This window comes from Dromaius novaehollandiae, chromosome 11, assembly GCF_036370855.1.
Source record: "Dromaius novaehollandiae isolate bDroNov1 chromosome 11, bDroNov1.hap1, whole genome shotgun sequence".
NCBI lineage: Eukaryota > Metazoa > Chordata > Aves > Casuariiformes > Dromaiidae > Dromaius > Dromaius novaehollandiae.
In genome coordinates this window covers 9,533,030-9,555,330 of record NC_088108.1, presented here as the reverse complement: position 1 = coordinate 9,555,330, position 22,301 = coordinate 9,533,030, and the positions used below count along the sequence as shown (strand labels likewise).

The 22,301-nt window shown below is 52.2% G+C and overlaps 3 protein-coding genes across 5 annotated transcripts in view; 1 reads left to right on the top strand and 2 right to left on the bottom strand.

Moving 5' to 3' along the window:
• TMEM255A (transmembrane protein 255A) overlaps positions 1-7,752 on the bottom strand; it is a 31,741-nt gene extending 23,989 nt beyond the window's left edge. The window contains exons 1-2 of one of the 3 annotated variants that reach the window (XR_010391025.1): positions 7,510-7,752; positions 3,169-3,311 (exon numbers count right to left, since the gene is read on the bottom strand). Coding sequence is in view for 2 of the 3 variants with exons in the window: in XM_064518194.1 (XP_064374264.1) it covers positions 3,169-3,311; positions 7,510-7,567 (201 nt within the window). In the remaining variant the exon portion in view is untranslated. The remainder of the gene's footprint in view (positions 1-3,168; positions 3,312-7,509) is intronic. The other 2 variants (XM_064518194.1, XM_064518193.1) reach the window with 2 other exon arrangements.
• A 2,168-nt stretch (positions 7,753-9,920) lies between these two features.
• ATP1B4 (ATPase Na+/K+ transporting family member beta 4) lies at positions 9,921-21,917 on the top strand. Its single transcript, XM_026123115.2, has 8 exons — positions 9,921-10,069; positions 11,957-12,122; positions 12,850-12,978; positions 13,922-14,026; positions 14,296-14,492; positions 15,151-15,207; positions 15,892-15,987; positions 16,965-21,917. Exons 1-8 carry the CDS (start codon positions 10,004-10,006, stop codon positions 17,124-17,126), a joined length of 978 nt encoding a protein of 325 aa, XP_025978900.2. The 5' UTR covers positions 9,921-10,003; the 3' UTR covers positions 17,127-21,917.
• LAMP2 (lysosomal associated membrane protein 2) overlaps positions 20,771-22,301 on the bottom strand; it is a 19,008-nt gene continuing 17,477 nt past the window's right edge. The window contains exon 9 of the mRNA XM_064518188.1: positions 20,771-22,148. Within this exon, the coding sequence (XP_064374258.1) occupies positions 22,006-22,148 (143 nt within the window). The 3' untranslated portion in view covers positions 20,771-22,005. The remainder of the gene's footprint in view (positions 22,149-22,301) is intronic.

Sequence of the window (22,301 nt, the reverse complement as noted above, 5' to 3'; positions counted from 1 at the left end):
ATGAACGGCCTTTCACAAGCCAAAGCAGAGGAGACGTTCTTGTGAGCCTTGTTCTGTCTGTGGCCTCCAGAGAGGCCCTGTCCCATTTCTGAATCCGGCTGTATTGCACAGAGCTGCACAAAATTTGGTAGCCTCTGCAGCTGCTGGAAGCTCTACTTCCATTATACACAGCAAGAAAGAGTTCTTGGAGCTCAAAGCTATGAGGAAAGGTCTTGAGGAATGTTTTTCTTAAAGACTCACAACAGAAGGAAAGAACTTGTAAGTTATTACTTAAAAAGAAGCAGGATTTTTAAACTAACCTCTCAGTCTGTGAGCCTCACTTCCATAGGGGTGTTGGACCTCTGTGCCTGCTACTTTTGTCTGCAAAGCGTCACTGTTGCAGCCTGGGCTTCCCAGGCCCAGGTTACCTATCCAGCCATAAATACGTTATTTCTTGTGGAAGCACAGACCAGGTGCCCACAGAAGTAGCTGTGAAGACACTGGCCAGGAGTCAGGGAAGGGGATGAAGGCCTCCCTGCACTGTTTGTAACAAAACAAAACAAACAAAAAAACAACCCCCCCACAACCCACTGATGTGTGGAAGGTCTCCAGGACCCAGTTCTAAATTAGATTGCTAAATCTTTTCTGTTCATCCTCAGCAACATTCTGGGAAGACGATCCCCAGCACCAGACAACCACTTCTATGCATGTTTCCTCCTTGCATGCTGTTGCCAAGAGCTGTTTGCCCAAGGCATGCAAGTCAGAGGAAGAAAGAACATGCATTAGGCACGGCAGCTATAAGACATGCTGGAGGTTTCATGGCCCAGTACAGATCTGCTATTCCCTCCCAGAGGAACTCGTGCCAGCTGGGTGTGCGACAGTGACAGCACCTATGCAAGGAGGCATCACATGCAGGCTAGGCTGCACACAACCCAGACTGCCACAGGTTTGTCGCCTGACCAAAGACAGGCCACTACCCCTCTTACAGCTTTGGGTACTGGTCTGCAGAGAGCCTACTGCTTTGTTTACTCAAAACACTTTGAGCCCCTTGGCTGAGAGGCACTACGCTACATGAAGGGCTCAGCAGGTCTCTTACTGGGTAATACTGGTGTGGCTTCAGGGGAATTCCTGAACTCCCTAGAGAATTACATGAAAATAATATTCCCTCTGGAGAACATGAACTAGGTGGAGTGTTATATAGAGTGTTATACCATCCTACAGAAACTAACACGCAGGATGGGAGAACAGGAGTACAACTCCTACAAGAACAACCAAAATTCTGCAAGACTGTCCTGCCCTGTGAGTCTAATGCACGCAAGGAGAAATCACCCAGCATATGAAGAGACTTTTGGCGTTATCTTTTCCTTACCAGTGTGGGGTAGTAACAGTAACATCACTAATGGTGCAAAGGAATCACTGGTGGCCTGACATCCATGCAAACTTTTGGGTGACAATACCTGCATGGAGTTGCTCTTTGGGGCTGCAGAAGTCACCTGTTCAGGCACAACTCACTGAGTATTCATGCCTCACAGCAGGCTCTTTTTCCACAGCAAAGGGAGAAATCCCAGCTTGTTACGAAACACCAGCTATTTTAAGTACCTGCTGAAGCATCCAGCAGCAGACTGAAACGTTTCTCTGTGCAGGGAGGAAGGTGAGGTCATCACAGATTTCCACCCAGCAGACTAACAAACTAATTCTGAGAAGTAATTTGGTGACAAGCTTACGACTGCAAACAGTCAGGTTGCCTCTGAACAAAGCAAGTAAATCGACACCGTTCCCGAGTCCACAAATTCATGAATTCCTTGAGCTGATTCTGTGTCTTACAAAACCATAAGCGATGCTGACGTTCTCAGGGTATAAATAGCTAGGGAGATGTCAAGAGGATGTGAACAACCAGCTCTACCCATCTGCATCAGTCTGTGGGATCTGCTCTGAAGCACGAGGTTCAATCCAGGTTGACGAGGCATAGGATAAGTACTGAGAGTTTGAAGACAGCTCATCACCCTTCTCAACACCTTCCTTCTATATTTCTCTTAAAAAAAAAAAAAAAAAATCAAGCCTAAATGCGGGAGCTACTGTGACAAGCCAGAAAAGCAATCCTCTGGCCACAGACTTAACAGTCTGTAATGATGTTTCCAAACTAATGGCTGGAAAGGGCCTGTCTTCAGTCATAGAAGAGCTTATCCACAGACAATTATAAACCTCCTTGAGATCAGCAATCCATGATAAATAAATCAGACAACTGTAAGACAGGAAAATCTTCCATCTAGTGATTTGGACTGGCTTTAAACCTCCAACTTCCAGGCTTCGAAGCTAAATGCACAATACTCCATGGCTGTTACAACAGGAGCCTCTGTCCGGCAGGCTGCAGTTACACCCAACCTAAGACAGCTAATCTGGCCTGCAGCTCAGTCCTTGTTGTGGTCCCTTCTGAGGACTCCTCAGACCAGGACTTGCTTTCCAGCTTGCGTTAGACGTCTGCTAATGCAGAGGCATAGCAGTGTGCATATGCAGAAGGGCTGGTTCTGGGCTGGGGGAAAGGCATGATGTACTTTCTCCAAGTGCTTCTGCAGAAAGTTGTATGTCCAACGGCAGGAAGGTTGGGCACCAATAGTCCTCTCTAAATTAAGTCATTTGAAGCTGTAAGATCTTCCTTTCCCATTTTCACTTGTTAATAAAAATCGATGTGCCAGAAGCTTTGATATGCAGTCTCCTCCAGTGAGTTGCCAAAGCTTTTACTAATGTGGTCCTCCTCAGAGACCCCAAATCATTAAATACTTCTGTGAGTAAACTTTATGACCATGAATTCAAATGGGCTGTATTTCAAGACCTGGGTTCCCAACTGTTCTTGGCAGCTATGGCCTTTCTTCCCCTCACTTCTAGGCTTAGTCTGATTTGTGAAAACAAAGACGTTCTAAGGTTGTTTTGGCCGACATAAAACCAATTTACCTGTCTCATTGCTAGCATGACCCAAGCTCAGAGGAAACTGCCACTTGACTGAATGGGATTTTTGCATGGGAATGAGCAGCAGGTGCAAAATAACAACAAATCAAATAAATCAAATGGCAATGAAGTAGCTGAGCAGATGTTAATATTAAGGACACAATCACCCTTTATAACATTTGCAGCATTACAAGGGACTTTGTAGGCAGTAAGTTTTCTAGACCTACCTAGGAGTTCTATACTTACAATAACCCCTGGGTAATAACCTCCAACAGTCACATTTTGGGTTCTTGTTGTAGCAGCTAGGCCCACCGTTAGAATTAATACTGACACAATGAGGAGAGTCACAGTTACGTAGAGGGAATTTCTCTTTCTTCTATTGAACGACCCTAAAAACACACATACACAACAGAATTTGCTAATTCCATCTGGGGTCAGTCACGGTATCGCAAAATTCTTATCCCACCGCCAACCACATGATGCTGAATTTCCTCTCCTGTAATTTGAGAACATTTTTGTGTTTGGCTGTCACTTCTCACCTTCACTTATATGCTTTACCAACCACTGTTAGGGCATCTGAATTCAAATTTATTCATCATTGCTCTGATATGGAAGAAGAGAGCCTCAAGAACTGTAAATCTGCAAAGCTCATTCGGTTACAAATGAACCTCCCAGTCCCCCCCCTCCTGTTTGGGACAATTAAGCCAATAAGAAATATTACCTAGGCACTTACTACTGTTCTGATCTGTCTGCTTACATCAAGCTAAACAGCCACACTACGCACAACTTGTTTTGAGGGGGAAATCTTGGCTGTAACTATATCATAAGGCATTCACAATTTTCTGTGTAAATAAGACACCACCGCTAACAATCGCTTCTCCTGCTCCTATGGCATCAACCTCTACTTACAGCAAGTACCAAGTATTTTTAGACACTGTTTGAATAATGAATCTGTGGATTAGCAAAGCTGATATACAGCTGCTTGATTCTGGCTTTTTTTTCTTTTATATATTTATAGATCTCCCAAAAGAGCATAAATATAAAGCAGCAATTCCATCAGCCCAGAAGGAAAGCTGGCTGTGATGTTACACTTCGCAGTATCTTTAGGGGCATTCGTTCAGTGTATGTTTTGCAATCTTCAAATCACTTTGTGAAACAATCCTTCTGATTTTATTTCATACAGTATGTAAACACAGCCCAACACAAGCAAGTGCAGCTGGCAGGATAACAGACTGGAACGGTCCCTCTGCCACTCCTGGGGCTGCACGTGCTCCCTGCGAGCTGCCAGGGCTATTCCGAATCCCAGCCCCGTGGTCCGTGGTTCTCCAACACACCTAAACAGCAAAGGTGTTTCCCAGCCCAGAAGTTCCCAAGTGGTCTGGGAAATGGCCTAGTAGTGTGCAGGTTATTTCAAAGCAGTGCACAGCTGTGGCTCAATAGCAAGGAGCTGCTCCCACTGCTGTTTAGCACATTCCCTAAGGCAAACCATGTTTGGGAACCCCCATTTGAGGCATTCAAGGGCTGACAGTCTATATGTGGTGAGATAAGACATCAGCACAAAGGAACTGCTAACTTTGCAAGGCAAACATGAAAAATTAGGCCAAGTCAAAGATAACCTCCCTCTCCAAATTTCCCCAGAAGAGGAGTGTGTCAGGCCTTGCTAGGTAACTTTCTGTTTTGAAAAGGTACATACACTTGCAGTAAAGCTACAGAGAGATCTTTTGTTTTCACTGTAATAGCTACACTGACACAGTCATATGGACACCCATGGTGCAAATTACTTCCCTTCCTCTACAGGGACAGCTCTCCCAGGATAAAGCACAAACACTTCGTGCTCCCGTGCCCGCTCCGGCCCGCCAGCCGCGCTGCTCGCAGGAGCACTCCCTCGCCATGCCGGTGCTGAACTGGGCTGGCACTGCTGCGATCAGCACGAGGCTGGGTCATTCGACCTGCACAAAGTGGGAGAGCTTGCAAACAGAGAGGTCCTAAACAGGCTTAAAACCCCAACAACCCAACATGAGCGGATAAAAGGCAAGAGAAGGCTTGTAGGTAAAAGTAACATCCTTTTTGACTGACCAGTATCTCTGGAAGGAAGGCTCTCCACCTGTAAACCCTTTGCTTATACCCCTGAGCACGGCTGTAATTGCAGTTCAAGGACACCACAAGATCTAAAGACAGAGAGTCTGCAACTGGTTAGTCAGTTCTTACTTGGAATCAGTAACTAGAGAGTTATTAATTCCAAATAAAAAAAATATTTCAAACAACTGCTAGAGTACACTTAAAATCCAGGCCGTATCTTGCATCAGCACTCCTTAGTTCTTCAGGTCATTTTGTGTTTTACAGGATGGAGATAAATGTACCTGATTATTTAGTGATACTTAAGGTTGCATTTGGGGTTAATCCTTTTATTCTGCTAAATCTGCCAAATAAGTTAATAACATAAAACGTAGACTTTTAAAGTACTTAAAACTCATCAAAACAACAGACCATTCTGCATGTATTATTTCTCGAACACTAAAATATAGTTTATGCAATGCTCCAGTTCAAATATAATCATTTAAATGTAAGTGTCACATAAATGTCTTAAGTTCCAAAGCATCAGAACTTAAGGTTTAGCTGAGCAAAATTCAAGAAACTGGGGAAAAAAGTTGCCACTTCCTACTTAGATTAGTTTTAAAAGGACAGAAAGCAAGAGCAAGTCTTGCTTACACACATGACGGATTACCTATATTCTGATTACTGGAGTAATTTGGCTGGAAAATGAGCAGAGGATAAGTAAAAACAGCCATATGTTCCTTGCACAGCTTGAATTCTTTACAGTTTGGCTATGTAGGTGTGCAGATGTTTGTGTGCTATGTAAAATAACCCCGCAGAACAAGGTTGAGTAAGTGTACAGTATATATGAGCACTGAGTTCACACATACAGACTGATATTTTTGTATTTTCCATTAGAGATGCTTCAAAAAATTCCAATGAAAAACTGCAAAAAAATGCTGTTTTTCTCAGAATCAGATGATTGTAGTAAAATGTAAATTTTGTAACAACATTTCTGCAGGAAAATACTTCAAAATAAGAAGCTTGAAATGCTATTTATATACTCCATACGTGTTTCAGAACAATCATGTTTTCCACATCTTAATTTCTACATGATTTCCTAGCTCACAACTGACACACATCAACATACAATTAAGAAGTGAAACAAAAGGTTTCCAAATAGGAAATTCATGAAAGTTCATTTTCTTTTAAATCTTACAAAGAGTATTAAAAAATGTTTTCATTCCAGATCTGAACAAATCAAAAAGATTAATGCAAAATGTGATCATATCCACTGCATCTCTGTATTGGGACACTAACTCCATCACTGCTTTCTCGGAAAGCACGCTTTTTATTATCTGTATATTGAGAAAGTGGGTTTTGTACTTCTGTAAGGGAGCCTGCAGCTGTTTCAGTGGACATTTACTCTTATCCAGTATGTCTACTCATAACTGCTTTAAATAACATACTGAAGAGCTCCCCTCAAAAGCCATCTATCTCAACATTAATTTTTGCCAAAAGTACTCCCCATTAACTCTGCAGTTTTCCTCCTTGGTTTTGAATGCGGCACTGCTTTACATACAGAAGAACAGCAAAGCGATGCTCTCAAGACCACGTAGCTTTTGCTATCTCCGCTTTTAAGAGAGAGCAACAGCCTTTTTTCTGTGATTTATCCAAACCAGATACCTTGAAGACTTGCAGTGCTTACCTCAAAATGAGTATACAAGGTGTCCTGAAATGCTGTGCTTAATTTTGTGGGGAAGATTTAAAGAAAGTAGCGCTATGTTTAATCAGGCTGCTTCTCTTACTAAAATGGCACATGAACCGCACACGGGCTTCCAAAACACCGTTTTTATTGTGAGCCTGAGGATCTGCTCTTAGGATAGCTGCCGTGTATAATCCCACTCTAAAAACAAGGCTGTCGCGGATTACTTTAAAAGTTTGAGATAAATACTTTCGTATTGCCCCAGGTTTAATTAAATTTCATTCTGATTACCAGAAGGAAAAAAGACAAGAGGGCACCCGAGCACCTCGGGCTTCTCCATCGTGTCCTTTGGGGGAAAAAAGGCCACAAGTGAAGAGGCGCGAAGCCATGCGAGCTTCGCCGCCGGGCGCGGGCAGGAGCGCTCCCCTCCCCGCGGGGCCCGCGCCGCCGCCAGCGGGGCTCCGGACGGCTCTGCCGGCCCCGCCGTCCGCGCCCACGGCCGGGAGACGCGGGTCAGCGGCCGGGAGCCCCGCGCAGGGGACGGCGCCGCTCCCGGCCCAAGCGCCTCCGGCCGGGCGGGTCGCGGGGGCCGCGGCCTCCGCAGGCGCCGCCGCCGCGGGCAAGGGCGGCCCCGCCGGGCGGTCCGGCCGCTCCCCCCGGCGCGTCCCGCGTCTCCACAGCCGCCGGCGGCCGCTCCCGCGCGCCCCGCTCGGGCACCGCCGCAGCCCCGGGCGGCGGGGAGGCGCCCACCCAAAATGGCCGCGCCGCCCCGGCCCGGCGGCGCGAGGCAGGCGGCGCCCCCTCCCCTGCCCCCGCCGCGGCCCGGCCCGGCCGCCGCCCCGACTTACCCACGGAGTCGGGCAGGGCGATGCCGCCCGGGCGCTGCTGAGTCAGGGACTGCCGCATGGCGCCGGCCGCCGCGCCGCGCTGCGCCCCTGCCCGCTCCCGCCGCAGCCCGCCGGGCCACGGCCAGGCCAGCGGCGGAGGCAGCGGCGCCTGCGCGCGGCGGGCGGGCGCTGAGGCGGCGGCGGCGGCGGCGGCGGCGATGGCGGCGGCCCGCCCACTGCGGGCGGCTCCGCCGGGGGGCGCTGCCCGGGAGGCTGCGGGCGAGGCGGCGCCGCGCTGCCGTCAGCTCGCTGGGACGGCCCGGCCGTGACCCGAATTCTGTGCGATTGACCCCAAAACGTGTTTTAAGATATTTTGCCCTCTCGTCGGAGGTTTAAGCGCTGCACGTCGCGGCCGCCCCCCAGGCTGGGCCACCCAGGGCAGCCGGGACCCCGGGCACCCGTGCGTGGGGCGTACCGGTACCGGTACCGGTACCACCACCGCCACCACGGCGGTGCCGCCCGTCGCAGCGCCCTTCCCGGCACCGCAGGACGCGACGGCCGCCGGTTGCGTTGTGCGGCACAGTACGCCCCGATCCGTTAAAGACCTTCCCAGAGCCAAGAAATCTAATTGCAAAGAGGTCGGCGGCGCCCGCGCAGGGAAGGCGTTTTAATTGAGCGCAGCGCACTGCCAGTGGGGTTTGCGGAGGGTATCGCATTGCGCCGCGCGGTTGCTCGCCTGCCATGAAGAGTGATCTCAGCAGGAGGGAGCGAAGCCCTTCCTGCCCGTTCCCCACGTGTCGCCTGCACCGCAGGGCGGGCGTGCAGCGAGACGTGAGCGAGGCAAGGGGAAAGAGCTCGCGGGTATGCGCCGTTCCTCCCGGCACTGCTGCTCGCCTCCTCCCGGCTGTGTCCAACCCAGCACGGGTGGTGCAGCCGAGCTGGAAATCGTGAGCAATTTTACCCCAGAGACACACACGTCGCTCGGGCCGGGAGCGTCACTGATCCCAGCCCAGGTCAGTGAGGACGGGCACTTTCCAGCCCTCCCGGTGCCCGAGGGACCCGGTGCGGTGCCCATCCTGCTTGCCAACGCCGACCCGCGGCTCCACCAGCCCAGGGCAGCGGCAGCCCTCGTCGCTACGGCGCTGGTAGCTCCGGTTATGCCACTGGGAAGATGAGCCCAGCTGCTGGCTTATCCGTGCCCCGAGGTTTCTGCTCTCACGCTAACGCCTGTTGGTGCCCGTGGCACTGTCCTGCGGAGAAACCGCTGCCAGGCGAGCTCCTCGCACGGGAGCGTCCGCCGGCCGAGGCGGGCCCTTAGCCTCTCCGTTTCTTGTACGGCGTCTGTAAAATGGCGATGAGAGCATCTTCCCAGCAGGCTTCAAAATTGCTTGTAAATCACTGTAATGCCCTGGTAAGAGAGGCACTAAGTGCAAATCATGTAATTATTCCAGGGCAAAGCATATTTCATCAAGGTAAAAGAAACTAATCCTGTATCGGCTTCAAAAAACCCACACTTTTATGGGGTAAGAGCCTAATTACCAGCCTCTCCTGGGAAAAAAAGAGAAAGCGTACGCTGAGAAAAGTTGCAAAGGCAGGTTACGAGTGCCCAGATCAATTAGCGCTGGAGAACGCTCAGCCCCTGGGGAAACCCGCTGTTCACCCCACGTGAACCGGAGGAGGCCCTCGCTCACGGCTGCGCCCCGTCCCCCGCGTTGCGGTGGCCCCTCTGCCGGCGGCTCCGTCCCTGGCCCCTGCCCAGGACGCCGCGGCGCCGGGGCCCCGGCCAAGCCCTGCGCCGAGCGGGGCGGCTGCCAGCACCTTGCCTGCCTGCTGCGCCCGCTCGTTATCCCCGCCGCTGCGCTGGCTCACAGCCGCCCCGGCGCTGGGAAGTGCGAAACGCGGCACTTCGCCCCGCGCCGGCCGCCCGCCGTGCTCGGCCCTGCACCACGGAGCCGCACGGGGGATGGCGCCTCCTCCGCAAGTCCATGCCGGCCGCGCGAGCCGGCCCGGCCGGATTTTGTCTCGCTGCCACGGCCGGCTCATGCGGTCGCGCCTGGGAGAGCGGCGCTGCACCGTCCTGGCTGCTGTCCCGACTCAAGGCAATAAATATAGCCCCGCCGCTCGCGCCGCCCTCCGCTGCAGAAGAGGCTTTGCAGGCGGTGGACGAGGGCCGGCGGTGACTGACAAGCACATATTGACCCCTGCCTGCGGCCAGCGAGAGCCCTAGCGATTTGCTAATGTTTATTAACAGATGCCGGGTCTCGGCGCGGCAGCGAGCCCAGCGGTTCCCCATCTAGGGCGCGATCGGGCCGTGGCGGGGCGGAGGTGACGTGTGGGGCACCGCGGGGGCCTTGTAAAGGGCACCAGACAGCGGGGGCCGGACGCCCGCGCGGGAGCCTGCAGCGTCGAGCTCGCCGACCCCGTGAAAGCAGGTTATTTTCTGACCTGCTCCTCAACGCCGAAGTCTTCTGGGCTGGGGTGGGAAGCGGCGCGTCTCGGCGTTTCGCACCAAGGCATGGACGCGCACGCCGCCCCGCGCGGAGCAGAGGGCCAGCTCAGGAGCCCCCCCCCGGTGCTGCTGGTAAGTCTGCCGGGGGCCGCCGGCCACCCCCGAGGTGCCGCAGGCAGCTCCCTCACGCCTGGTAGTGCAGCAGCTCGGCCTCGGGAGGGGCTGGCTGATTTAACCCCTTCGAAAGGCTCCCTGGGAGGTCCTCCCGGCCGGCCCGGGCACCCGGCTATCCTCCGTCCTTGCCGTTGCTCCATCCCCGCAGTCCTTCCGAGCGCCCCGGTTTCAGGCAAATTTCGGGTGCAGATTTGGGACAGAAAGCTTGCTTTAGGCTTTGGAGCCGTAGTCTCCCCCCATTTCTCACCGTTTGGCAGTACCTGTGTGTTCAAGCGGAGCGTAAAACCCCCTCGATTCAGAGGTGTCTTTAAATCGGATTTTCTGCAAAGCTGTTAGCTGCTTCTTGGAGTCCTCCAGGGCCGTCCTGAAGCTGCGGGAGATAAACATATCGTTTGTGACCGCTCGCACCGACAGGTGCCCGCGGACAGCCGGTTCCCAGGGCCCCCGGCGCAAACCAGGCTCCACGCGGCCGCCTCAAGCCGCCTCTCCCAGCCGAGCGCCGGGCTGCGACCCGGGCAGGCCTCCGCGCGAGCCTTTGCTCCAGGGCAAGGGAGGGGATGGAGACCCAAACCCAGCTCTCAGTGCCTTGTCCCCGGCTGTGCCGGACCCAGCGACCCCCCCGCCGGCAGCGTGCAGCGCTGCTGTTCTCTGCCCGCACCAGAGAGCTTGGGATCAGCGGCTCGGCGGCCGGAGAGAGTCCGGGCCCCGCTGGAGCACGCTCGCCCAAACCTCGGCACTGCAAGCCCTTGTTTTAGCTAGGGAGTGAGGTTTGCTTGGGGTTTTGGTGTTTAAACAAAAAAATAAAGCTCTGGATTGAAAGCTGCCTGCACTGAGGGGTTCATTTTGGGAGAGCCCTAGGAAACCATCCTTCTCGTTTCAGCTCCCTCGGCTTTTGCCGCCCGCTGCTGCGTCACGTTTTGCCCCGTTGGCGTTCAGACCGACCGGCGGGATGCAGGGGGGCACTCGCGTTTTGCGCAGGCTGCTGTCAGGAGTGAGGCGTCCGGGTTTTGCAGCTTTTCACCCCAGATAGCTCAGCCCTAATTCTCCTGCAAGCTGACCCTGAGACCAAGCCCAGCTCTGCCCCGGTCGCGGGCCAGGTCTGGAGGGGGCGAGCGTGGGTGCCGCATCCCCGCGCCGGGCGCACGCCGAGCTCTGCCCTGGTCCCGGCCCGCTGTAAGAGGCGCAGAGCTTTCCCAGGCCCCGGGCTTTTTTCGGGACGGTTGCCATACCTCCTCTCGCATGACTCTTGGCCAGGACTCAGGTACTGAGGATTTTGTGCTTGTGGCCTCTGTTCAAACCAGTTTTCACCGGCGGGGCCGAGGCCAAAAGCAGACTCCCTCGCTGCCTGGGGAGCTGCCTTTCCCTGGAGCTTGGTGTAATTAAACAATAACAACGCAGGCATTTCTCCAAAGACTAAACATTTGCTCACATGCCAAGAAAAATAACTTGGATGGCTTCTTAAATAATGCCACCTGGTGTCATCTGCTGTGACACAGAGAATGGTGCGCTCCAGCCGAGAGGCCTTGCAGAAGCGCGGGAACAAATCCGCCTCTCCGGCGTGCGGGTTTTCTCTTCGCCGTGTTCCCGCAGGTTGAAAGCGGAGAGTGTCCGCACCTGCGGGGGGAAGAGGCGGTGCCTGGGGTGGCCGCGGGGAGCTGCGTGCCGCGGAAAAGCGACTGGCGATCAGAAGCCAGTGCGGCCAGAAACTGCCTCTCTCCAGCTCAAGAGTGATGATGGGAAAATGGAAATTTGAAACATCTCCAGCTATTAAGTGCTTTTGGATTTATTTTTGGCCAATGAGACATTCGGCTTGCATGTGGGGGTTGTGTTCTGTAACCGTTCCAGGAGCGCAGGCACGAGGGGGAGGCAGAGGATCCCAACAGCAAGGAGGAGGAAGAGACCAAGCAGGCGATGGGGAGCAAAACGTGGCGGGAGCTGGCGGGGGACCTGAAGCTCTTCCTGTGGAACCGGGAGGAGAGGACCTGCATGGGCAGGACGGCCACCAGCTGGGGTAGGTGCCCCGCTCGGAGCCCCCTCGGGGACACTGCCTTTCCTCCCCGCTCGCCCGCGAGCGTCCTTGCGCGACCGGGGCCATCGCTCCCGTCACAGATGTTAGAAGTACATGTTTGCAGCCGGGGCAATAAGGAGCTGGCAGGTGAAGATGCAGCGAGACACAGATGGCCTTGGGGAAGCTGCCCTCGCGTGAGCAAAGGTTTCGGGGCAGAAGGGCCCCGGGGGCGGAGGGCCCAGCACCCACCCGTGGGGGCCGAGTTTCTGCCTTGCGGGGTCCACGAGGGGCCCCGAGCCCCAGCGGGTCGGCGGCACCGAGTGTGGTGCGGCGGTGGCTGGGGCACACGTGCTGCAGCCCTGTGCCCGTCCCGTGGGGAGCAGAGGGGATGGGACGGGGCGGCCGCGCGCAGTTCCCACCGCCGCCCCGGGGAGCCCCGCGCGGGGCCGCGCGCAGCTGCGTTCTCAGGGCCGCCGCCGCCGTCTTCCTCCTGGGAAATGTTTGCGTCGGGGCTTTGCTTCGCCGGCGAAGCCGCTGGCTCTCAGTCACGGGCTGTGCTCTCTGGAGACCACCTCAGCCGTCAGGCGGATCCGGAGGAAAAATAAACACCGTTCCCCGGACACCGGGCTGTGACGTAGCCAGCGGCCCGGCGGCCTCCGCGGGCTTCGCCTCCAGAGGGCCGGATGGGCCCGTCCGGCGCCGGCAGCGACCTGCCCTCCCTGTTTTGCAGGCTTGATCTTGCTGTTCTACTTCGTTTTCTACACGTGCCTGGCGGGGATGTTCGCCTTCTGCATGTACGTGATGCTGCTCACCCTGAGCCCCTACACGCCCACCTACAGGGACCGAGTCTCCCCGCCAGGTGGGTGCCGCCACCACGGCCACCGCGGCCGTGGCCCAGCCCCGGGCCCGCCGCCCCGCCGCGCGCCTGCCTCTCCCGCTCTGCCCCCGTGTAGCTGGAAGCGCGTCATTCGGGCAAAAACAGTCATGATAAAAAGAGAGCTGAGGCGAGGCTGTGCGGACCAGGTGAAGAGTGTGGCTTTATTTCTGTTTTCACTTCTTTGCAAATGGAGAAAGAGTTCAGACAAGTTTTTAAAGGGTAAAATTTGTTCTGAAAAAAAAGAAAACCCCAGCATGGAAGGCATACCCGGGATCACTCCGAAACGCAGGCTGGGGCAGATCCCCGCTGCTGCAGCCCCAGGCCGTGCACCCGCGCAGGTTTCCGCTCTGCTGGCGGGTGTTGGAGCCCAGCTCAGCACAGTGCTGCCCGCGCGGCGCGCACGGCCCTCGGACACTGTCCCTCCGTAGGGCACGCTCGCACGGTCAGCCAGCCATCAGAAACCCTGGGTGACATCGCTTGCGTTAGTACGGTTGCAGTGCTACACGTCTGCAGCTGAAAGGTCCTCTCAAGAAGGTTAGGCACTCTGAACAGGCCAACGTGAAGCATTCATTCCAGTTACTACTTTAATTGCTCCTTCTAAGTGTCCTCCGTTTAAATGGACAAGTTTAGGCTTTTCATAGGTTCTGGGCATTCATGTCGACTGCTGCCCCTCCGTACCTCGAAGGTACCCCAGGGTAGCTTTATGTGTTACCCTTTGGCGGAGCGGTGGTGAGACACTACGCAAGACCTCCTGTCGTAGCCACGAAAGCAGCGCTGTCCTTGCGCTTCCCGTCCCTTCCCGCGGCCTGCTTGGTGCCGGCTGCGGTGGACGGGGCCCCCGCGGCTCCCCCCGCGGCTCTTCAGCCCCTTTGGTGCCCCGAGCCCCCGGCAAGGCCCCCAGCGCCCGGCCTGTCTCGTTTTCCAGGAGTCATGATCCGACCGTACCTGCACGGGTTCACCATCGCCTTCAACGTGTCCAAGCGCAGCACGTGGCAGCCCTACGTGGACAGCATGCACCGCTTCCTGGCGGGTGAGCCGCTGCGAACCGCGCGGGCCGGCACCCGCCTCGGGGCTGGGGGCTCGCGGGGCCTGGGGCAGCCACAGCTGGTGCCGCGGGGGGGCCCTCGTGGGGCACGGAGCAGCTCTCGGCCCCATGTCACCTGTGTAGGCGCGTGGGGCCATCCGGGAGCTCCTGCTCTATGGCGCCGCTGAGACGGGAGCCCCCGAGGTGACGGCGTCCACCGAGAGCCAGACCCCCGCGGTACCCGCAAACACTAACGCTCTCTTGGTTCCCATCAGCTTATGACGACAAAGTTCAGGAGGAAAAGAATATCGAGTGCGTGGCGGGGCGCTACTTCGTCCAGGGGGGCCACGAGGGCGAGGAGAAGAAGGCCTGCCGGTTCAAGCGCTCCCTGCTGCAGAGCTGCTCCGGCCTCGGGGATCCGACGTTCGGCTACTCGAGGGGCCAGCCCTGCGTCCTGCTGAAGATGAACCGGGTACGGAGAAACCCCGGCGTCGGAGCGGGTTAAGGACCGCGCATTGACGGGCTCCCCTTTCTCAGACCAGGGAAGGGGAACTGTAGGTTCAAAACCTGCTGGCTAGTAGCTGCTACAAAACGTAAGCAGTAAATGCTTACGAAACTTGCTCGGTTTGGTCTGGTGAAGGCCTGAGTGCCCGGCAGGTCCTGTGCAGCCGCCTCTCCGAGAGGAACCGAGCTTAGAGGTGACATCCTCGACTCTGGTCTCTTTATAACAGGGACATTTATAGAACAGAAACTGTTTGAAATAGTCCAATATCCTGGCAGCTCACTGCGTGCTGCTGGCAAAATAAATGTGAGGGGGATTTTGGGGAAGCAGCTGGCCTTGGACGTGGTTCTCCCGGGGAGCATGTGCTCTGCCCCCCCCCCCCCCCCGAGACTCCCGTCCTGCCCTCGGGCTGGGGCACGTTGCAGTGGTCCAGCAGCCCCGGACACGGGGACAAAACTCTCACCCTGAGCAGCGGCACTGGCCTGCACAAGGGCACGAGCCCCGCAGGAGGGAGGCAGCATGCGCTGGGCACAAGGGCACGAGCCCCGGCGAAGGGAGGCAGCACGCGCTGGGCACCGCAAGCCCAGCTCTGCGTTTCCAGTGAGCGTCCATATCCTGTGTTTTGCAGATCATCGGCTACCGACCGGGTGCTGGGGTCCCGGTCAGCGTGGACTGCAAAGTGCAGGTATGGCTTCCCTTCCCTTTTGGGAGCGTTAAAAAAGTCAAATCCCTCCTTCTGACGACCCCCCTACCCCGGCATCTGGCCTCATTTTAGCCCAGGGCACTGACAAGCCCCAGGACTACAAGCGCCCCAGGGCCCCGGTGAGAGCTGCTCTGCTGCGGCAGCAGAGGAGGCCGCGCGTCCGCCCCTTTCCGCCGAGGCGCCGGCTCCCGAGCGCTGCCCGGCAGATGCAGGTGGTGGGAGCTGCTGGCCCTGCTGGCCTTGCAGCCGAAGCCCCTGGAGCTGGGGGCCGGGGGCAGCAGGGCTGCTCACACCCCCTGTGCCCGCCCAGCCAGACCCTCTCTGCCCTGGGGAGTGCCCGGCGGGCTGCCTGCACGGGGGTCGAGGGAAGGCTCCTGTGCCTGGGGCTGTGGCTGCATCCTGCCCCTAGACAGCAGTAGAGAAGCAGTTTAGCATGGAGACATTTACGGGCAGCAAATTCTGTGAGGCTGGCCTGCACCATCACGGCACGGTTATTTTCTGACTCATTCCAGCAGCAGCTGGTTCTCATAGCAAACCCTGCATGCAAGGAGGCAGCAGCAGCTCGGCTGTGCTGCGGGCTTGCAAGGGTTGCCACTATTAAAGCTCCCTTGTGTTGTGTCCCCCATATGCTGTGTGTGAATATATATATATTTTTTTTAATCACAGAAAGGCAATGAGAGCGATCTTAGATCTGTGGACTTCTATCCTGGAAACGGGACGTTTGATCTCATGTACTATCCCTACTACGGCAAGATCACTCACGTAAGTAGGAACTCGCGTTGCAGCAGCGCCGCGTTAGGCCTCCTTGGGGAGGGGTGGGCAGGAGCTACCGCGCGGGGGACGGCTGCGCTTTCCGGCCGATTCGGGCAGGTTCAGGCGGCAGGGAGGCCGCGCGAACCGGGAGCGAGCAAGGCGGTGGGTGCTGCGCTGCCGGGGCCCCGTGTCTGTCCCTGACAAACTGCGGGAGCTCCCCGGGGACTCTGCTCGCCTCTCGCCAGCACGGGAATGATTACATCTACCTTCTGGAGACTAAGACTGGCTTTGCTGATTCCCCCGAGAAGGTCTCCACACCAGCACGTTCCCGGGGGGCTAGGGAAGTTGGTGGTTAGGTGAGGGAAGAGAAGCACGGGGCTGCTTTCAAAGGTAAAACCAAAGCACTTCAGGTTGGGCGGCTCAAAATAGAGCTGTCCAACATCGGCGACTAACGTGCTGGCCCTCGCTGGTTTGGCCTAAGCTGGTTTGTATGGCGGCAGGAGGTAACGCACATTCACAGCAAAAGCCCAAACAGAAGATGTGGAGGCCCTTAGACGCCTATTGCGAGAGCGGCTGCTGCAGGCTGAGGGTGAAGAGCAGCGACCCAGCGCCAGGTCTGCCGGTCCTCTGGACACACGGGTCCAAAGGAACACCAGGGATCTTTTTTAATCACAAGCTGTAACTCAGCTGTTTAAATGGGCAAAAAGTATCTGTGACTCTCGTTATCCAGTAGTGCTCGTCCTGGCAAAGGACCCGAGAGGCGCGTTCCAGCGCCAAACCCAAACGTCCGAACCCCAGGCGCTCCAAGGCACGGACACAAAATGTCTCGGCCCGCGGCCAGAGCGATGTTGACAGCAGTAGGGCAACGTGCTCAGATGCCTGACAGTTGTGAACCAGATACTCCCTGCTTTTACTTAACGTGATAGAGCATTGCCTGCTTTTCTGATCCCTAAATATTATACTTAACAAATCTCCCTTCTTTTCAGGTCAACTATACATCCCCGCTGGTGGCTATGCACTTCACAGACGTGAAGAGGAATAACCTGGTCCCTATTCAGTGCAGTCTGAAAGGGGAAGGTATCATCAACGACGTCAACAACGACCGCTTCCTGGGCCGAATCCTATTCACGCTCAGCATTGGGAAGTAGCCACTGCAAACACCGGGCGCTTAGGCTATGTTGGGCAGAGGCTTTTTCCTTTTTAAAGCCTGAAAGCCAGCATTTCTTGTGTTAGGAAAACCAGACACAGAAATTTTTGTTAACTTATTTTTGTTCATATTTAGGAAACAAATAAGATGTAATTGAGTGAGGAACCACATTTTTAAAGACCGATATAAATTGTTACTAGCAAAAATTAAAAGTTATACCCTAGGCAGAGAACCTGCTATACCATTTCAGTTTTAATTAAAATCCCCCTGGTATCTGAACACTATTTTCATAAAGTCATTTTGAAAGGGACCCCTGCGGAATGCATTTTTCCTGGCTTTATATTTTAAACTTTACCATAGTCTCCTGTACGTTTCTTAAGCAAAAGCCAGGAAGATGGTAGTTTATTAATACTAATTTTGTTAAAAAAAAAAACAAACAGCAAAAATTCTGGATTGTACCTGCAACAGTTAAAAATTTAAAATGGCAAATCTCAAAAAAACCTCCTAGGATCTTTAGCACCAGGGGCACGTTTGGCATTGTACTCAGCTTGTTCAGTGCGTGTAAGGTGTCGGAGAAAAGACCACGCTGAAAAACATTTGCTTTAGCATCTTTCCAGCTGTCCCCTTCTGGACTGGGAGGATTAATGCGTTCCTCTCTCCTCCTGGCTTCAGCAAGCCTCTCCTCCCCAGGCATCCTCCCGCGGCCGGGAGGCACGGGCGGCCTGCAGGGAGCCGCGCTCTCCCTGGCACCGTTCCCAGGCCGGAGGCTCCTCCTGCCCCTGCTCCGGCACAGAAGTGCCAGGGCAACGCGTCAGGTCCCGCCAAGCGCTTTAGACCTGGTCTTCCCCATCGCTCCAGAAAACGCAGGAAAACGCTCAATCGTATTATCGTTAAGGGGTCAGTGCAGAGCTTAGCATAGGCCATTAGTTTTTCAGCCCAGAAGGTCTGTGAAGCACATCGACTGGAGCGACCTCTCCCTCCTGTACGTCCCACCAGCCCCTCCCTCAGCCTCGTGCCCAACGGATGCTCCCACCGCCCGGGGTGTAAGCGAGGGGCTGGCGAGCAGAAGCGGTGGAAAAGGGCCAGGTCCATAGCAGTTCAGGCAACAGAGGAATTCTTGTCCAGAGCAGGTCAAGCACGTGGCTGAAGCACAGGAGGGAGAGCCAGGAGCCCTCGTGCTCTAACTGGGACTTCCTCATCCACCCCATTCCTCCATCTCCTCAGTGGGGTTGTGTTACCTTGGAGAGGGGGCTACAAGGCTTAAGTTGTTGTCAGTATCTATAAAATCCTTTGCTATCTTTGTCTGAAAGTTCCCTAGAAGAGCAAAGCACTGTGGTGATTTCAGCACCTATTACAGTAAAATTCTCCCTTTCTAGACACTTGAGCTATGGACACTTTAAAGTAGATTTGATTCTTTAGAAAATGAGATTGTTTTTGATCATACATCTTCATATTTGAGCCACAGATAAAATATACTCCATGTGTTATTAGTTATGAGAACACAGCAGGACACTTTAGGATACTGTATTCATTGGAAAGCACATTTACTAAAATTGCTTACTGACTAAACAAGAGCTTTCTGGTGTTTGTCCCACAGCCCAGCTCAGATACCTAATCTGCCATCATTTCCTTATCTATATTAAAGCCTTTAAGAAGTCATTTTTGTATTGAAAATAAAGCTGACTACAGTAAAACTGTATGCTTTCATTCTTAAAATACTAGTGTAACAGATATAATTAGTAATTTTTGTCTCCTTTGCTGGCCATTCAGGGGCTGGATTTCAAAGATGGATGTAAATGGATCCTTGAATTTTGAGCATTTGATTAACTTTCTAGGGCTGAAAAGAGCAGAAGCTCAGTACAGTAAGCCTCACTATATAGCAGGGATAGGAAACAATTGCCTGGCAAAAGCTGCTTTCTAAGAAATATTAAAAATCTGAAACAGAGGATATTTATGAGCTATTTTTCCTGGCAGAGATAGGGCAACATTATTATTCTGTTGACACAGCTTATGGGAAAGGGCATATTCCAACCAACAGAAACTGGCTTTTGCCACAAAGACCCAGCAGTAGCAGCAGCTTTCCCTTTGACATCAGAAAGGGGTTAAAACCACAGATGTTTCCCAGTCTGCCAATTGCTTTAGCTCTTTCAAAACAAGGATCTACACTTTTATTTCTGTAGGATTCTGAAAGGAAACAAAAATGTCCATGCTCCAGGCCATGCAATTCACAGCTATCCAGCTGACAACAGGGCAAACCTTTATTTGCATCTATTCCACAGCTGCCTATTAGAAGGATTCGTGAAGCAGCTGGTACTGTGTGTTAGCAGATAGTGGACCTGAGCTTTGATCCAACAGGCAAAGAAAGATCAACTAATTGGGAAGTAAGTGCGTGAGCCATTTAGAAGCAAAAGTTTCAGTTTCCACACCAACACCCAGATGAGGCATGCCGACAGCCCCACTGGGAAAGCTTTGAGAAACTGCACGCATGTCTACTTACACTAAACAAAACTTCATAAACATCAGTTAACTTTATTGTTTCATACACATATTCTGCTTTCAGCAAATTTGTACAGTCATTTGCAAATTCAGAGAACTGTATATACCATTCTTCATGTTACAACCCTAAAGTGCTGGTTCAATTTTTGACTTATATTGAAGCCCAAAATAGTACTTATATATATATATATATATATATATATAAAATATATATATACGCATCTAAGAAATTGCCACACTTTACTAAAATAACCTAGCAAACGTGATGCAAGACACTTTGATCTGGAACCTGAGCATGAAACCACGGATGGAATCCATCTGGTGGCAGCACAGAAGCAACACGCTTTGACAGACAGTTGTGATTCAGAAATTGCCAGTCTCAAAATAATCTGCCATTCAGCTCTCTTGCAGGGAGATCAAATATTGTGAGAGCAAAGGTAGAACACAAAAGGCCAAGACAACCAAAACTGAAACACACAATCCAGCCCAGCAGCATTAAATTACACCCCCTAAATAAGAGGGCTTGGTTCAAGAGCCCATTTGCAGTAAAAAAATCAATTATGTCACATCCCAGCAAACCTTAGATTTGGTCACAGTGAGGAAAGAACAATTGAATGCACAGGTATTTCTCTAATGTCAAAGCTAACTCTTTAGAAAAAAATCTCCCTTCCCCAAATTTAATGGTAATATGAATTATTTAAACATCATTGTTGACCATCTCCTTTATGCACATGAATTACTGAAGGTGTTCTCCCTATGGCGTAGATGCAGGCTCAATGCACAGGGAGATTAAATATTAAGCAGCTCTATTAAACACCTGCTGTAAAGGAAATACTCCTCCCACTGCCTGCTACCACCAGCTGTTTGTGGAATTGGCAGCTCTCTCACCATCGCACGGATGGAAAACAGGGTTCACTTGTTGTGAAAGGCTTTTGCCAAGCTGGATCAAAGAGCTGGAAAGAACAAGAGGCTCTTTTCGTCTTACCAACATGACCCTATCTAGGGATGAGGCAGAATTCAGCTGCAAACAACTAGTCTCTATCTTGCTTCAGTGTAGATATGGAATGTAGGATTGCAAAAGGTATATATCAATAATAAAGAAAGCAACTTTCAAGAAGTCAGATACTCTTATTCTTTTTAAGTCATGTCTTTTTTTTTTTTTTTTTTTTTTTTTTAATTTCAGCATGTTTGTGGTCAGCATTTTTCATACTAGAAACTTTGTGCTCTTACACTCAACACTGTTGTTTGAGAGAGTCACAATTAGGATGTTAAAGGCAGATTAATCCTAGCAAAACAGACTACTTTTACCTCTTGGCATGCATTCCTAGATCACAGCTTTCCAATGACCCTTTGTAAATCCATGAAAGCTTTCCAATGGAACTGCAGGAATCTCTTTAAACAGTCTGTGCTTTTAGTCAATCTTTGAGACTCCTCCAAACACTCCCGAGCGTCACAGTATCCACAGACCAGTGCTGAAACACTGGTGTAATTTCTCTCATATGCACAGAATCAAGGCTGAGACTCACTGAAGCCAATGAAATTCCACCCTTCCCTCACTTCACAATTGGACTCAGAACAAAAAGAAAAAAGCAGTCAAACAAAATAACACAATACATTTCTTTTAGCAGGCCGTTGGCTTTTGAGTAGTGAAAGTTCTCTAAGACTTATCTTATGGAATAGACATTAAAGACATCATGCTAGTGCAAAGCAATTTCACATATGTTACCAGTCCACTTCCCCATACTGATGTTAAGACCCATTCATTACTAGAAGAATCAGATGTTCTTCCCATGTCATGTTAATGCATTAGTGAGGTCAGGTACTACCTTTACATTTAGAAGGAATAGGAAATTCAGACTGACTCACAGGAACAAGCTGCTAAGTGATGAAAGAGACAATAGCCACAAAACAACTTCCAATTAGAAGTCTGTAAGAGTTTGGTATTCATTCTCCTACAGCATGTGCAATCCTCTTCTACATAGCATTCATACCTTTAATTATGGTTTTAGCTTCAGCATTATCTGAGTTTAGCTGTATGCAGCTAGAAATATTTTCATATAAAAAGATTAACAATGCAAATAAAGTCTCTTAGATGTGTTCTTTAGTCAAAATAATCACATTTCTCAAGTGGACACACATCAGCTCTACTCAAATCTATCGTCCCCAAAACACTTTCTCCAAAATCATACAGTAGCTTCAAATAATTCTGCAATTCATCTTCAGACTCATGCCATGTTATTCTGTTGTGATGTGTTTTTTATTTTTCTTTTTTTTAATAAACTATTAACTCATTTGTTTTTATTTTTCTTCTTTTTAATGGGGGAGAGCAGGGAGTCTGGGAAAAGAAGACCAGGGAGGGTGGCAGTAGAGGCGGAATTAAGAGACTATACAGACTGATAGCCAGTACGACTTTTTCTTCTTCCAATGATGTAAGATATAAAGACAAGAATGATAAGGAAGCCAAGTGCCATGCCCACTGCGATGGGAATAAGAAAGTTGAGGTCAGAATCAGCAAAGCATTCTTCAGCTGCAGAAAGAAGAAAAACAAAAAAAGCAAGGGAGAATAAATTAGTAAAGGAAAATAAGCATTAGAAATTAAGTAAAGCAAGGAACAAGCAGATGTTTACAGTTTTTAAAACATCACTGTATTGCATACAATGAGAGTACACCTGAAGTGAAA